Raw genomic sequence first — 15,534 nt, forward strand, 5'->3', positions numbered from 1 at the left:
AGATAAGGTACCTGCAATGCGATACTTTAGGTGTAGCAGACAGTTATACTACACGTGTGCCGGTAGATCCTCGGGGTTGGTTGGCGTAAAGCGCGCTGTAATTACGAAGTTGGGGGGTACCTTCCAGGCTTGCTAGGCTGCTAGGATAGGAGATTAACGGGTAACGTCGCCGGTCATCATCGCTCTGCCGAATTTTTTTCTCCTCAATTTCTCCCATCTCCAACCAACATTGATGACAACATCGCCAACTTCATTCGCGTCTTTTCTCTCTTTCGCCATATTCCCATAGTACCAAATATTGACTGTGCCATCTTCTATCGCACAGTCATAAGATTATTACCCCCTAGTTTCTCTTATACTACTTTATGCAACAAGAGCTTCCCGAAGTATCAACACAGATTCAACAGGACAGCACTTCTCAATCCCCTAAATCCCTCCATCAACATGGCCTTCAGCACCATGGTCAAAGTGGCCCAACCCACTACTCTCTGCAGCAACCGCAGCAGTTGTCCGATGGCAGGTCGTCAAGCTCAGAGCGGGGTGACACCAGCAACTGCGTCGCTGGGGAGGGCATTGATGCAGTTTCCCTCCAGGAACGACTGCGCGGATTGAGCAACACCAATGAAAAATTAAACGCGACGCAAGCTTTTACTCCAGGACAAAGAATTTCGGAATATGAAAATGCATTGACACCCGCAATCCCCAGACAAGCCATGGGATTCAAGGTCATTAAACGCGCCGGCGCGCGTTCCGATGGTGTTCAACTTTCAGATTTCCCTAATGGTATGTTATTTCTGAATATTTACCGTCCATAATTTTTTCGAATGCTAATTAATTATCTCGCAGAAATTCTGACGCACATTTTGTCCCACTTGCATCCCGACTCGCACGCCTCTGTCGCATTGGTATCGAAACGATTCTACTCTCTGGTCACTTCATCTCACGCATGGCGCATGGCCTTCCAACGATACTTCCCTGGGCATAGTGCATTAATCACCAATGGTAAACACAAGACCGGAGTGTGGGACGAAGAGGATTCGGAATTTGTGCGCTCGGAAGTGCGCTTTTTCACGCGCCTAACGCCACATGCTTCTTGGCGCAGCGAATATCTTCTAAGGACTCGACTCCTTCGTAGTCTTGCTAGGGGCAAGCCAGGAACGACCTCCGGAGGTATCGGATCCTCTTCTCGATCCAGCCAATCCGGCAAGAAGGCTAGCGCAGTCTTGACCTATAACACTAAGCTCCCATCCCCAGTCACCAATATCCATGCCGTTTTCAAATCCAATGGGAAGAAGCCGCCCCGAGCGATCCATGGGGCCGCGGATATGGGAATCGCTAGTACCAGCGACCCTACTAGTGGTAAGGTCGAGAAATGGGGCTTGGATAGTCCCTTTAACTTTGCTCAGCTTAGCGAAGTTGTACCGCAACTTATGCCTTATGGTGAAGGCGAAGGACCTGCAGCTGTTCCCAATGTCATGGACGTTAGCCAAGCATTTGGGTTTCTTGGCGGAGAAGGATTTCCTGGTGGCCGTGTCTTCTACCGTTCCATAAGTGAATATCGGGGCAAGTATCTGGGTCAAGAAAAAGGACTTATTGAGGCTTATCCTGACATCCCGAAGATCCCTGAGCTCTCAGAAGGCATCTGTTCCGTTTGGATTGCCAAGTCAAATACTGTCCCCTCTTTGACCCAGTCTTTAGTGGGAATGATGACCGGATCTTCATTGGGTGTTGTCACCACATACGCGCTTGGTTACGACCCTACTAGCATGCGATACCCCGCAGGTGAGATGAGCGCGCGTTGGGTACTCAGCCCAGGAGTCCCCATTATCGCGCTCAAGATTGACGACAACTACAGCCAAAAGCGTAAGGCGCTTGGGCGTGTGTGGGCAGTCGCTCTGAATGCATTGGGCGAAGTATACTACTTAACCCAACCACCCACTGCACCCGCTATCAAGTCGAAGACCGATGACAGTGTTAAACTCGCATGGCATACTGGTCGCACAACTTGTTGGCAACTAGTGGAGTCCACGCGACGCCGAGCGCGTCCGGACAATTCAGGCAAGAATGCAGTCCGCGGTGCTTATTCTCCAAGGTCCCCGTCTAACAGCATGGGCCTGACGAAGGTGCAGATGTGTGCGGAGGCTCGCGAAATAGAAAAGTTCCTCCGCTATCAACCGGCCCGCTTCCGCAAGGTATGTTATGGGTGGAATATGTGCCGGAAACTAGAAGTGGATTTCGCGAGTGATGACGAAAATGGAGCTGGCGAAAGCATATTTATCATTGAATGCGGAGACGAGTATTACACTCCGGCTATTAGACGATTACGTCGAACTGTTACGGACCAGAGTGAATCCTCCACTGAAGCTGTTCCCAGCGAAGAGATCCCAGTGGAGGTGACCCCACCTACTCCGGCTCCCTCCATATTTGGTGGCAGTAGTACCAGATCAGCTTCGCCGAATTCTTCTAGTTCACCGTTACTGAAGCAGGTACTATCGACTTCAGGAAAGATATCCTCACCTAATGTGACCACCCCTGCGAAGACTGTCCTGGACGACTGGTATCAGACGATCTTCCACTCGAAAGAATTCAATCACTCGCAGATAACTACAATCGGCGTAGACGCCTCCCAGCTTGCTCTTGTCACGTCTTTTGAGGATCCTCTGAAGAATGCAGTTAATTCGGCTTCCGTTGGTTCAACTCCAACAAATCAGATGCCATCAGATATTCCCGGCAGGCGAGCGAGACTATTTGGAATTGGCACGAGTAAGGGGAAGGTTGTGCTCTGGAACATGCGGGAACCCCACACTAATGATGAAGTGTACCCCATCCGAGTTATTCAAACAGAATCCCCACGAATTTCAAGCTTGGCTCTCTCGGCCCTTTATCTTGTTCATGGTGGAAGCGATGGACTTGTTCAGGCTTGGGATCCTCTTGCGTCTACTTTGGACCCAATTCGCACAATTAACTCGCGCCCTCCGAATCGACTGCCTCGTCATGTGCCTATCCCAAACATATACAACCCGGCGGTCGGAGCTATCTATTTAGACCCTGACCCGACTGTCCTCCATGGAATAGTGTCCTTTGGAACTTTAGTGCGTTACTGGTCCTACAGCTCTTCGGATCATGCGACGGGTCGTAAGCGCCGATCACGTCACTCTGAGATTCACGGCCGACGCTCTAGTAGACGTCACGGCGGTGGTGTTCAGGGCTATATTGATGATGAAGCTGAAGAACTTCGCAATGAACAGCAGCACAAAGCACGAGAACAAGCTCGCCTTCGTTCTCGTTTCGGAGTTGGTTTGGGTGAACTGACGGAAGAGGAAGCGATTCGCTACGCTGAGATGATATCTCAGGAATCTTTCCTAGTTGATGAACAGCGTCGGACTAGCGCTAGCGACACTGGTTCTGCTGCGGACTTCGATACTACCTGTAGTTCTGGTAGTACGGTTACTCCCGATCCTAGTGTGACCGGGCCGAGCCCTCTTGCGACTAGTTCGAGTGCGCCGAATGAGGCAGCAGATGAGAGCGACTATGAACTTCAGATTCAGGCCGCTATTCGCCTGTCCCTTCTCGAAAGTGGTAACGACGCGGGTGGATCACCGGGAGCTAGCGGATCTGGAGAGTATGATATTCCGATTACGATCAAGGAGAAGAAGAGCAAGAGATCTGACACTAGCTCACCTTCATCAAGTCATACGCCTATTGTCAAGCGAGCTGAGTCACCACCGAAATCGGTTGCGACTGGTTCTAAATCCGTCGCAGACGATGATTTGGAGTTTGCGCTGCAACTTAGTCTGGCAGAAGAAGAGAGCAGAAAGGCAAGCATGGCTGCTCTAGAAGATGTGGATGCGGATCAGGAGTTTCCTACGCTTGGTGGAAGTGGTCTCGGAAAAGGCAAGGGGAAGGCTATCTAAAGTAGCAACACTTTTTTTTCTCCAGGGGAAGTTGTGAAGTTGAGTTAAGTAGATAATGGTTTGTTGCTGGTTCTCTTCTCGCCCGCTGTTTCGGGGCTTAATATGTTGGTTTGTTTTCGCGGTGTGTTTAATGGAAGATTAGTACTAAATTTCGAGTTCCATTTGAAGAATTGGGCTTTTTAGTGAGCTAATGTGCTGTATCATAAGCTATAAGCGCCGCAAAGGTTGCGTGTAGGCTGTATTGGTAGTTGAGCAATCCCTAAATATGGTACGCCACGCTCCCTATAATGCTCCCTATAATGTCCGCTATATACCCCGCAATACTCGCCTATATGGGTGAAGCTATAGGGGGACTAGTGGGTTGAGCCTTCAGGCTTAACCTGCAGTAAAGAGTGGGAAAATAGGGGACACTGATGGGCTTAGTAGTGAACCTTTACTTAACAATTAATATCTACCCTCAGTTAATGTACCTTCTGAAGGGTCCTGGGCGACAACAATGAACTAAATCTGTGTTCCGCTTCTACCTAGGTAGATACCCAGGCTGCTAGGACCCCCTAATAGCCCTATAAATTTAAGCCCTATTAACACATATAGGGCTACATATCAAGCCTAAGTGTACCTAAATATAACTCATAATCACTAAAACGTCAACGTCAATCAAGTAGCTCCAAGTTATTTCAGAGAATGGTCTCTATTTTTTCCTATTGTGTAGCTCGATCACCTAGATATCTAGGCATAGCCATTTATCTACACCTAACGCCGCGCACAATTGATGTTCAAAACATCTTCTCAAAGCGTCGACATAGCAATTCTTATAACCCCTTCGTACCCAGCCTAAAGCCTATAGATACTTCGGTTATCCACCCATCCACCATCCAACCAATCTTACTCTCATCCGGCTCGTGCATTATCAGCTACAACCCGTACTTCCAAGCACCGCCTCCGCATCCTATCTGATCAATGAAGCAAAACGCACTCGAAATTGAGAAATTTCCACCACCGATTCGAACGCCGTTCTGATGCACGCGAGAACGCACAATACAACCCACATATCCTCCCATCCAACACACTCTCGTGCCCTTCATAATCATTTAGGCGAGGTATGCGTCCAACTGATATGTAAACAAAAATCCCACACCGCTAAACTCCATTGCTGGTATATAAAAAAAGAATAGACAAAAAAAAAAAAAAAGGAAAATGGCGTCAAGCAAAATTGGTTGAGTAAAACAAGGGAAAAGAGACAAAAGCGCAAGGCCTCCCCTGGGGTATCAAAAAGGTAGAGGGTTTTGAGTAGATGTTGTATGGTATACATGTTATTGCTCCTCCCAGCTAAATCGTTTTAATGCTGGTTGCGGTATGTGAATGAGATCAGCACCGTCTAGTCGGCCGAATGTATGTGTCGCATCACGTACTGCGGCCATGCGTGCCTCTTCCTCGACGGTATAGTTGCTGCCTAGCGTGTCAGCCGTAGATACACGCCGGGACATGCGCCGATTTTCCTCGTCTTGCGGGATGGGAGGCATAGGGGGGTAGGCGACCATTTGGCCATCGATGTTGAGATATCCGGGTATCGGTTGCTGCGAAGGTTGGTTGGGTAGTGATACATTGTCCGGTAAAGGCCCTAAACAGACCACCCGGGATGCATCAATAGGTGCTCTTTGAAACGAAGCGCGAGGCGGTATAGGCTGAGAGGAATGTGATGACATATATCCAGCAGTCGAAGCGGAACGAGTGAATGAGGCCGTTTCGGGACTGCTCAACGATGACGGCGATGACGGCGTATATGTAAAGTTCGGGTTCGAAGTCGAATGTGAAAGAGTTTGAGTAGGGACAAATCCCATAGGAGAGTAGCCCTCCGGCATTCTGTTGGTCCAATCGCTCTGGGAACTTAATGGCGAAGGCATATTGTTGCTCGAATTCTCGTACGTCTGGTTCGATGTTGGCGACGGATCCTCGACCATATGGCGCGATGACCTATACGGAATATGTTCCGTTGGGCCGATATCATCATCATATGTGTGGGTCGGTGCTTCCACCGCGCGAGGGTTATACTCGGGCACTAACCCTCGTTTCTGCTGATCCAATTGATACTTCGCAAAGTGGTAGTCAGCCGTTTTATAAGCTTCTTCGTTTCCGATATTCATGGCTTTCTTCGTCATGGTGCCGTCCAATTCAACAGGGTCCGGTCCTGGCAATTCATAGCGTTCGTGGCTTTGATCCGCAGCGAATTCATATATCTTCATATCCCTATGTATATCAGGCTCTTCAGGCTCTTCCGGGATACCCCCTTTGATAGACTTCCTCATCCCACACCTCTTCGACATCCTTGAGACAATACGAGATACGGGGGTCGAAGGCGGTGACGAGCAGATCGTGGAGGCCTTATCTTTGAAAGTCTCATCGGAATTCTCCTCAGCTTGCTGCCTTTGTTTCCTCTTCCTTCGGCGTAAGAGGATAATAACCACAATGCCGATTATGCAAATGAAGCAAACTCCAATAGCTATGCCTATGGTTTGGGATTGACTGAGACCCCCTCCATCACCAGGTTGAGGCGGTGGACCAGGATAGGGGCTCTTATCGGAGAATGCTATGGTTTTGATAGACGTATCTCTTAGCGGGTTGTCAGGGAACTTAGCCTTGTGGATTGAGAAACTACTCGTTTCATAATTTGTAATTAAATATGCCTCCTGGAAAAAGGATCTTCCAATGACAACCCGACCACTGTCATTAGTCCGCCTTAGAGGGAAATATGGCACCGCTGACGCGCCATATTCGATCAAGTTCATAAACGGGTAGCGGAGACTCTGGATAAATGCGTTGGCGGAGATAGTGATATTCACAACTCCAGGGACGTTAAGAGGCTGGCCAAAATCGTCACGGTTGTCCGGGCTAGATAATGTGAAGGTGAGCGAGAGGTCGGGAGACGAGCGGTATCGCTCTAGATTGTCGTTATCGGGAAACAGGTATAGTCCAAATGTTTCATTCCATGTGAGGTTTAGACTAGCCGCAAACCGGTCACATATGGTTTCAGGAAGCCAAAGATAGGGCGTTGTACTGTCAAGCAAGGCGGTCACTGATTCGTTGAAATATGATAGCGAGGTCGATGACTCTGGCCATGTTGTTGGTGCTTTGCTAGCATCGGAGACGGAGGCGGTGATAGCTCTCAGAAGTACTTCTGGCTGTCGCGTAGTTGCATTAAGGCTAAAGTCGGTATCGTGGGGTTCGAAACGGCTAGCATCATAACCACCTAGAGTCAGCGATAATGGGGTGCCTCGTGAACCACCTAGTTACAGTCAGCCAGCGTACTTATAACCGATTTCATTTAATCCCTACCGTAGTATGCCCCAGCTGTATAGCCATAGCTGTGACTTGGAATGGTGCCTGACTGCTCAACTAATTCAGATATGGGACTCTGCGCGACAACATTGTTAAAGCGACCGGGAGTTATGCCTAAACCGAAGAATCCAGTATAGTAACCGGTTTCATTGACGCCAGCAACAAGTTGCTTATTGAAAGAGGTTTGCCAACGAAGTACGCTGTCGTATACGACGACTGTTTCCATCGCATAGTCGCCATTACCCCCCAGCCCAAGATAGTCTAGACCAAGCTGCCAAGCACCGAGCGGCGACCAACTATGCGACGCGCTGGTGTTATAAACACCCCCGCGAGCATCGACACAACGGCCATCTAGTTAGGATACGTCAGATATTTGTTCAAAGCCGACAACTTGTTTGTGCTGCCCGATCTAAACTACTCACTTGGTCCGCAACCACCCGTCTCAATGACCCATATCTCGGCCAAACTCGTGCTTATAGTAACATTGATCTCCTGAGCCGGTTCGCCTACGAAGAGACCAATAGATGACCAATTACCATCAATACCGTACCTACGTCACAATTAGTACCTCGTCTATCGTAAGTCGATATCGGGCAAACATGCCATTGTAAAGATGGTTCGATCCATAAAGCGTTGATGGCGTCGGCACTGACTAGATCGGGCACGAAGAGCGTCCCGACGATCGTTGCGAGAAAGTATGTCAACATTGTCCGGCTATCGCATCAACCCGCTGGTGGTATAGGAGGCGCGCAAGGTCACCAGCCTTTTTCCTTCCAAAACTTCATGAGGCTCGTAGAGACGTCCAAGTAATTTTGACCCAAATCCATCAAACTCGAAAATTGACGCGAATCAGTGTGATTGCAGTCGTTCTCATGTCTCTATGTCGGTACCTTGGATCGATTGGACACGCAATACCGGTATCGAACCAATTTCGCTCTAAGTTGGAAGAAGGGAGAAAAAAAGGGTAGGTGGACAAAAACCATCTAGTCAAGGCGAATGTTCCGTCAGTAGCGGGATCTGCCGGGGCACAGCTAATGAACGGGTTTTACGTGCACTGCCCAATGCCATGCTTGCCATGCCCCATGGCCCATGCCATCCCGTATCAATGCCCACGCCCAGCGTATGTAGATCGACGGAGCGTGCTATCTACTACCTAGTATTGTACCTACCTAGGTACAAGACATGGAGTGTCAGGGGTGGTTTACCTTGTGGCTAAAATGCAAGTCAGCACAGTCTTGAGTGGAGATGTCAGAGTGTCCATCAGGGGTACATCCACGCTATCTGCATGGAATCTGGAACATGGAGCTCTCACTGGACCTGAAATGCATAATATGTGTTATTATGTTGGTAATTTCAATACCAAAACAAGGTCCTGACAAAAAGAGATTATATCAAAGGAGAGGGGAAAAAAAAAAATCTCTTCTGGGCTGATAGTATTGATTTTTGTAGATACATCTAGTGGTGAAATGGCAATGGTAGACGTGTAAGTATTGTTAATTTTCGTCTGTGATGTGCATGTACTATGTAATGTAGTGTCTGGCAAGTTGGCTATGCAGGAGGGAGGCGGAGAAGTGGGTGATAGACGAGAAGCCAAGCACATTGGATGTCAGCTTCGGGGTCTTCGTTACCTCATCGTTCTCGCGTGGCTTGTCGGCCTAGTTTTCCCCAGACCTGCTTTTACTTATGGCACCAGAATTAGCTTCCGGTGGCCACCTATCGGAACTCCAGCTGAATGGGACGGACAGGACGGTGTGTTGAACTGATTAAGGAGGCCTGGGACTTTTTCGCCGTGACGACACCTACATACAAGCTGCAGCTTGCTCCGGTGTTGTATGTGGCATGTAGGCATGTAAGGCCATGTACCTCTTTCTGGACTTGGTAGCGCGCATACGATGTAGCGTAATGTCTAATATCATTGACCCACAGACTAAGGTTGTTATATGGGGGACCCCATGCTCGACAAGCTCGGGCCCTCGGTAGTCCTACGTCTCGATCCCCTAACTAGTGCAATCAGTACGGAGCAAGACTGGGCAAGCAGCTACCAGGTTGAGGTATCTGATGATCATTGCTACAAAAGCTGGGCACAGACCCAAAGAGGTTAGGAGCTGGTAAATTAGACAGGGCTGGATAAATAACACAGCGTCGCCTTTTCTGCCGACAACCTTGAAGGTCCAGTAATAAAGGGCGATCGAGCCGACGTGTACGCGTACATTAGAGTGGTAAAATCCTTTTTACTTAATTTCGCTCGTGCCATTCAATTGCCATCATCCCGCTCAGTATTAAATACGCATACTAGATGAACGATAAGGTTGGTAAGTTGGTGAGAATATGAGGATTTAAGGGTATGAGAATGGATATGATAACCTTGAAAGTTTTAGGAGGAGTCAAGGGAATTTTACAATTTTACAGGGCATGTTTGAGATCAGTGGGTCATTTATGATGAATAATCCCCCGGAACGGCGAGGTTCTACCCACTACGGTCCTTCCTGCCTCTCCCTGTTTTGCCCTGTCGCCCTTCCCTTCTAGACCGCAAAAGTAAAGACGGAAAGAAAAGACGGGCTAAGGTTTACCTACCGCATGATCCAAGTCCAAACTATGACCTGATTGGATAGAAGGGAGAGGTCCCGCCGGAGTTACCCATCCGAGATATGCATACAGGTAGGAGCTAGCTAGAAACATCCCGTCCCAAACTGGAATCTAGCAGTCGCATTGCTTTCTACCACCTACCTAAACTTCTACTATTCAGCGCCTCCAGTCACTGTCTCAGCACTTCCAGATCGTCGCATTTGTCTTCTAGAATCTACTCCCATGAATTGATTCCAAGACAACGGTATCCACAGGCAAAGAGACAAATTATTATCATATTTCTATTTCTTAAACCCGATTGCTTTTATTCCGTCCAACATGTGCAAGTTGTCAGCAGTAATTTGAATACGAGGATGTCCTCAGGATTCTAACTCGAATGCCCGCCCATAGTAATGTTTGGGCAGGATCTCTTGGCTGGCCAGTCTTTTTCGCGTGCCTACCTAAGGTACCTATCACCTCACTTCTTACGGTGTTAGTGCCAGGGTCTGCTATAAACCTCCCTGGTTCTTACTACGGCCTACTAAGTAATGATCATAACAACGACTGTTAAGATTTCCAAAGCCAACCGACCAGCATCTTACAAGGCTACACGGCCAGCCTTATTCGAAATGGCAGAATTTTTCAAATGATTTCATTGCAATCTCGTTTGCAAGTTAACGTCATCAAAATCGAGGATAACTATCGCTAGTATCCGGATATTCCGGTCACATCAAGGCCCATGACCACAACATGCAAATCATCAGATATTACCGGTAGTCCAAACAAATACCCAGCCAGCTAGCTTAAGTGAGCACCTCGGATTCACGGTTTAATGTCGGCGTAAGCAAGTTCGAAATAAAGTGCTACTCATACGGTGTTTGCCTCTACATACATTGATATGTAGGCAGTTCCTGGCGGTCGGTACTAACGTTGACAAACCACAATCTGGGCTTCATCCGGCAAATTTAATTGATCGTCATTTCGATGCTTCCTTTCCACCACCTTGCCTATTCAAACATGCAAATCTCCGCATCCAGGAGAATTACCCCTCGGTTGTTCTTCACCCTCCAGTTCAAAAATTCTCAACCAGGGAGTTGAAAGAATTGGACCGTTCAATAGCAATGGCAAAAGGGCAAAAGTGAATTGCAAAACGTAAAGGGGTCGTCTTCTCGATTCGAGGATTATACGATTATACGACTCTACGTATGAATGCTCGGTAATAGGTGCAATACAAGCTCACCCGAGAGCTCTATACGAAGTAGTTACCTATATGGTATGGGGGTTTTCCTTTCCGGGGATATGCATTTTTCCCCTTATTAGGCGGCATCCCAAATGAATCGGCCCACCTCTTAGACCAAAAACGGGCGCAAATCAATTTCTTCTTCTTACGACAAGTCACCCTTAACGTCCCGTGTTCACGTTCCAACTCTTTACGGTATTTGCGAGCCACTTACCGACAGATCTTACCTCGCCTAGACTTGTGCCACTTCCGGTCTATGGCGCTTCATATAAAAGTCGCGGCTCGGCCGCGTGTTCGTTGCCAAGGAGTGTGGGGGATATTGCAGCGTCTCGTCCTCGTCTCGCTTTTATATTACACGTGATGTGCATTCTAATAAAGCTGTTTCGGTTTCCCTCCACATGTAGAATCGAGAAGTTGGTTTCTTCTCGAAGTAAACACGCCGGTTTAAGCACCGGGTGAGAGATAGGACGAACGTTCGTATTCGTCCCGGGCGCGCAATGCTCGTTGTCATCTTAGCACTACTCTATGTCGTGGTGCCCACAAGTCATGGCCTGGATCTGGCCAGAGCCGGTTAGTTGAAGCTTGCTAGTACTTTGTCAACATTCCGTCTCAAGCGCTCCCAGTGCTGACTATATAGTAGAGTATAGCCCTGATCGATTCGACAAAAGGGTACCAAGCCGTAACGATTCGGTGACCGCGGTGATCACCAGCACATTAGACGTATTAGCTCCTAGCCTGTCAGCGACGAGCTCAGAGACGTATGAGAATCCAATAGATTCCGTTTCAAATACAACTTCTCCCCTTATTAATGACGTGTCTCTCGTCGTGGCGCCGTCTAAAGACAACACCCCTTCAAAATTCGAAACGGGGTGGACTATAAATAATTTGGGTACTATTACCACAATTGCGAGGCCGACACTTGTATTGCCTACCTCGACGCCGACAAGAGGCTCTTCTAGTACCCTTACTTCCTCGACCACCAGTAGCTCGAGCTCAGTTTCCAGCACGGATGATGAGACCTCGTCCCCTATACCGCCGCCGATCAGTCTCAATGTGACGTCCAAATCATGGGGTTGGAATATCAGCTCTAGTGCCTCGTCATTGTCGACACCGCCAGTGTCTCTGCTCCCGCCAACGGTTACCAGCTCGAGCTTGACTGTCACTTCTACACCGAGCGAGTGCCCGGCTCAGCCAAGCGGTCCGATTGTAGTTACGTCCTATTCTATCGTTCATACATCGACGATTACGTGGACAGGGGACCCAATCGACTATACACCCCCTTATCCATCTATAACCACGCCAATTCCATGTACTCCTAATCCGACTGCAACGGGTCGGTTCACAATTACCTTTTGCGATGGTTCGGGTGGGGATTGCTCACTCATTCATACGAGCACGGGTGACCTTGCCGCTCCAACAACAGTCACCCTCACTACGACAGACAAGAATCCTGCCGTGGTATTCCCGACCGAGCCTCCTCCAGGTTATGGCGGAGCTCCTTCTGGGCCGATGAACCATGATACAGCGGCAAACAGCGGTAGCGTAGTCACGCCAGAATACGGTATGCGCCCGACAAATATCGACTCGGCTAAGTCGTCTCCAGTTCCGACAGGTAACAATGCCGGAGGCGGAGGCAGATCTCCAGTAACTGTGGTAGTTCAGCCTGGCGAAGTTATAGTCGGCGACGCAACATTTACCGATGGCCCGACGCAGGAGACATCCACCGTTATCGTAGGAGGCGATACATTTGTTATTGACCCAACTCAGGTAATAGGTGCAGGCGCTATTGTGAACCGCCCCCCTTCCGACGTAGGGGGCATGCTCGGGCCAACACCTGCGCCAATAACAACCTCAATCGGAGGGTTAGGGGTTGTTTACGGGCCATCTATTGCGACAATAGACGGCACGGTCTTCACTATCGAGCCCACGCCAACGGTGGCGGTGATTCAGGGACAGACGATTACGATCGGTCCCGCAGGGATTGTATTCCCTAGTCAGACTCTACATGTCGCAGCAGGACCCGGAATAGCCCCAACGCAGACGGCGGTGCTAGGAGGGGAGCTTATCACGGCAATTGGATCGGATAAGGTCGTGATCGAGGGGACCACCATCACATATGGCCCTGGCTCTGGCTCTGATCCTAGTGGCACGACTACAACAGTTATCGACGGAGAAACAGTTTTGATTGGACCATCCGGCGTCATTGTTCACGGCCAAACCATAGGAGGCACCACAGCAGGCCCCAGTGTAACCAAGTATATTATAGCGGGCGGAGCGACTGTTACACAAATGGGGCTTACAGCAGTGGAGATCAGTGGAATGACATTCCACGTTGGTCGCGGCGCTGAGACCGAAGTCACGACGGTGATAGATGGTCACACGCTGACCATTGGGCCAGGTGGCGTTGGAATGTCGACGTGGACGCTAGGTTCGCCTTACGCGTCTACGACTACACTCATGCCAGGCCATGGCGGGAGCAGTAATGGAAACGGCAACAACGCTGCGATGACGATCCCATCAGCCACGGGGTCGCCGGAGAATAAGGGTGGATCGGTACCACGGCCGGATCAAAGCCTCTTCTGGATTGGCGTCGGGTGCTTGGGGCAGATGATTTTCTGGTTATAAGAAACAAATACTTTTATTATTCTCTGTGTTATTATTTATCGCCTATCGCTTAAGCCTTTACACGCGCATACTCGAAGTATACACGTAGGTACACGTCCTAGGGGTCGGTTTCGGTTACACGGCGCAGGGCAAGGGAAGGCCAGGGGGCCGAAAGGAGATACAGGATAGGGGAAGGGGGGAAACAGTACCGACAAAAATCAATCGTTCAGCTGACGACGTTATGATACCCGGGGAATAAGTACAAAGGTTATCGTTGGTTCTATGAGGGCCAAAGGATTCAAGGGAAGGTCAGAATACAGCGGAACTAAACTGAACTGAATTGAATTGAGCAGTATGGGGACCTTGTACCATTAATTACTTGCCTGGGTACCTATTAACCTGCCTGTCCAGGTGATCTACATATGCATGTTGGAGCCGCATCGTCAGCTAGGAGGAATACGACGATAAGGCGAAAAAATAGGTACTTAGAAAAAGATAGCTTCACCGAAAAGAGAAGTTCTCCCTGCGTCTCTGTATCTTCCCCCTGTTGTGACTTGCCACCGTTCCCTTTTTTTTTTTCGGTCTACTCCGCTTACTTACATTGCTTCTTGAAACATAAGTCAAATCCTGCGACTGCGACCTCAACTGGGCGAACTCGCGGGGTCCTCGCCTTGCGACTGGGCCAGCGAATCCTCCCAGCGGCGTTACCTACCTATGCGCTTTAGGTACCTAGGTACCTATACACAAAAGCACTATGCTTACAAACTAACTGCGGCTCATCGGAGAGAAATCACTTACAGTATATCCGCCTAGTCGTCGATCCGGGAGTAAAACACCAAACTAGTTAGTATAGATCGGAGCACTGCCGCGTTGCATAATGAAAAAAGAGGCTGGGATTGTTACAAGTGCCGCTCGGAGAGTTTCCAACCCCCGCGTCAGGGCCTTGTATTGTTACGGGTCGAATCCCCGTCGCAGATTCCCGTTTTCGGCAACACTGACCCGGCACTTATGAGGTGTGTGCATCGGACGTTCTACGTCAGTTGTGGTAGATTGGCGCGTTCGGCGTCGGGACCGAGGACTCGGCGTTGCTTCCTCGATTTAACCCTGCTGCCCGTCCGGTGCATCGGGACTAGGGTTATTGGGATGCTATCGCCGTTACGTTCTCCGATGCTGGTTTGTTTTGAAAATACATGTGTGTTTTGAACTAAAATGCTAGGTTTACATGATTTAGTCTTCTTCGCATGATGTTTAGGTGGCTGGTCCTCTTGCTACTGAGTTGATGATCATCATCCCCCCAGATTGTCGGATACTACACCTTGGCGGCGCAAGGGAATCGTCCTAAGATACACTACCCGCAAAGCCGAGATCTACCATTCTATTTTCCGGCTTACTTCCTCTAATTTTCAATATTTTTTGCCCTAACTTATCAATACACTTCATTTCTAGGTAGGAAAAATTGAAGCGTATTATCAAAGGCTTGGAAATATCAAATAAATTCATACAATCGTACCATAAATGTTTCATAACTATAAACAACATGTGAAGCACGTAAAGCGGCGACGTATTTAAGTATCTTCACACCCTCTTATCCCTATGCCGGTTGAAGGGTCGTAGAAACCAAGCGAAGGAGCAGCATCCACATCTCCGGTATTTGTTTTCTGTTACAACAACGCTTGGATAAAAGACCCCTTGGGGGGATGGCACACCGTTAATATATATATTCGCCACCGAGATTAGATAACCGATGCCGTGCTGACATTACATATTGGAGTTGTCGATCAACTCACGGCATTGTGGAGACCTCCTTCGGCCCTATAAATGTGTGCCGTCCACCGGTGATAGGAGAACGTGTCGATCAATCGTGTCGGTGGTACA

The 15,534-nt window shown here is 48.9% G+C and overlaps 3 protein-coding genes across 3 annotated transcripts; 2 read left to right on the plus strand and 1 right to left on the minus strand.

Annotated features, from left to right (window-relative positions):
- The first annotated feature begins 138 nt into the window (after window positions 1-138).
- F4822DRAFT_410231 (uncharacterized protein) lies at window positions 139-4,477 on the plus strand. The gene is made up of 2 exons (XM_051458740.1): window positions 139-783; window positions 847-4,477. The coding sequence occupies exons 1-2, from the start codon at window positions 366-368 to the stop codon at window positions 3,912-3,914; spliced, it is 3,486 nt and encodes a 1,161-aa protein (XP_051312257.1). The 5' UTR covers window positions 139-365; the 3' UTR covers window positions 3,915-4,477.
- Window positions 4,478-5,076: 599 nt separating this feature from the next.
- On the minus strand, window positions 5,077-7,801 carry F4822DRAFT_410234 (acid protease). The gene is made up of 2 exons (XM_051458741.1): window positions 7,248-7,801; window positions 5,077-7,197 (listed from the first exon to the last, which is right to left on the minus strand). Exons 1-2 carry the CDS (start codon window positions 7,474-7,476, stop codon window positions 5,228-5,230), a joined length of 2,199 nt encoding a protein of 732 aa, XP_051312258.1. The 5' UTR covers window positions 7,477-7,801; the 3' UTR covers window positions 5,077-5,227.
- A 3,079-nt stretch (window positions 7,802-10,880) lies between these two features.
- On the plus strand, window positions 10,881-13,867 carry F4822DRAFT_318035 (uncharacterized protein). Its single transcript, XM_051455419.1, has 2 exons — window positions 10,881-11,625; window positions 11,696-13,867. The coding sequence occupies exons 1-2, from the start codon at window positions 11,553-11,555 to the stop codon at window positions 13,678-13,680; spliced, it is 2,058 nt and encodes a 685-aa protein (XP_051312259.1). The 5' UTR covers window positions 10,881-11,552; the 3' UTR covers window positions 13,681-13,867.
- The last annotated feature ends 1,667 nt before the right edge of the window (window positions 13,868-15,534 follow it).

This window comes from Hypoxylon trugodes (genome assembly GCF_022578975.1).
Source record: "Hypoxylon trugodes strain CBS 135444 unplaced genomic scaffold F4822scaffold_7, whole genome shotgun sequence".
In the NCBI taxonomy this organism is placed as follows: Eukaryota; Fungi; Ascomycota; class Sordariomycetes; order Xylariales; family Hypoxylaceae; genus Hypoxylon; species Hypoxylon trugodes.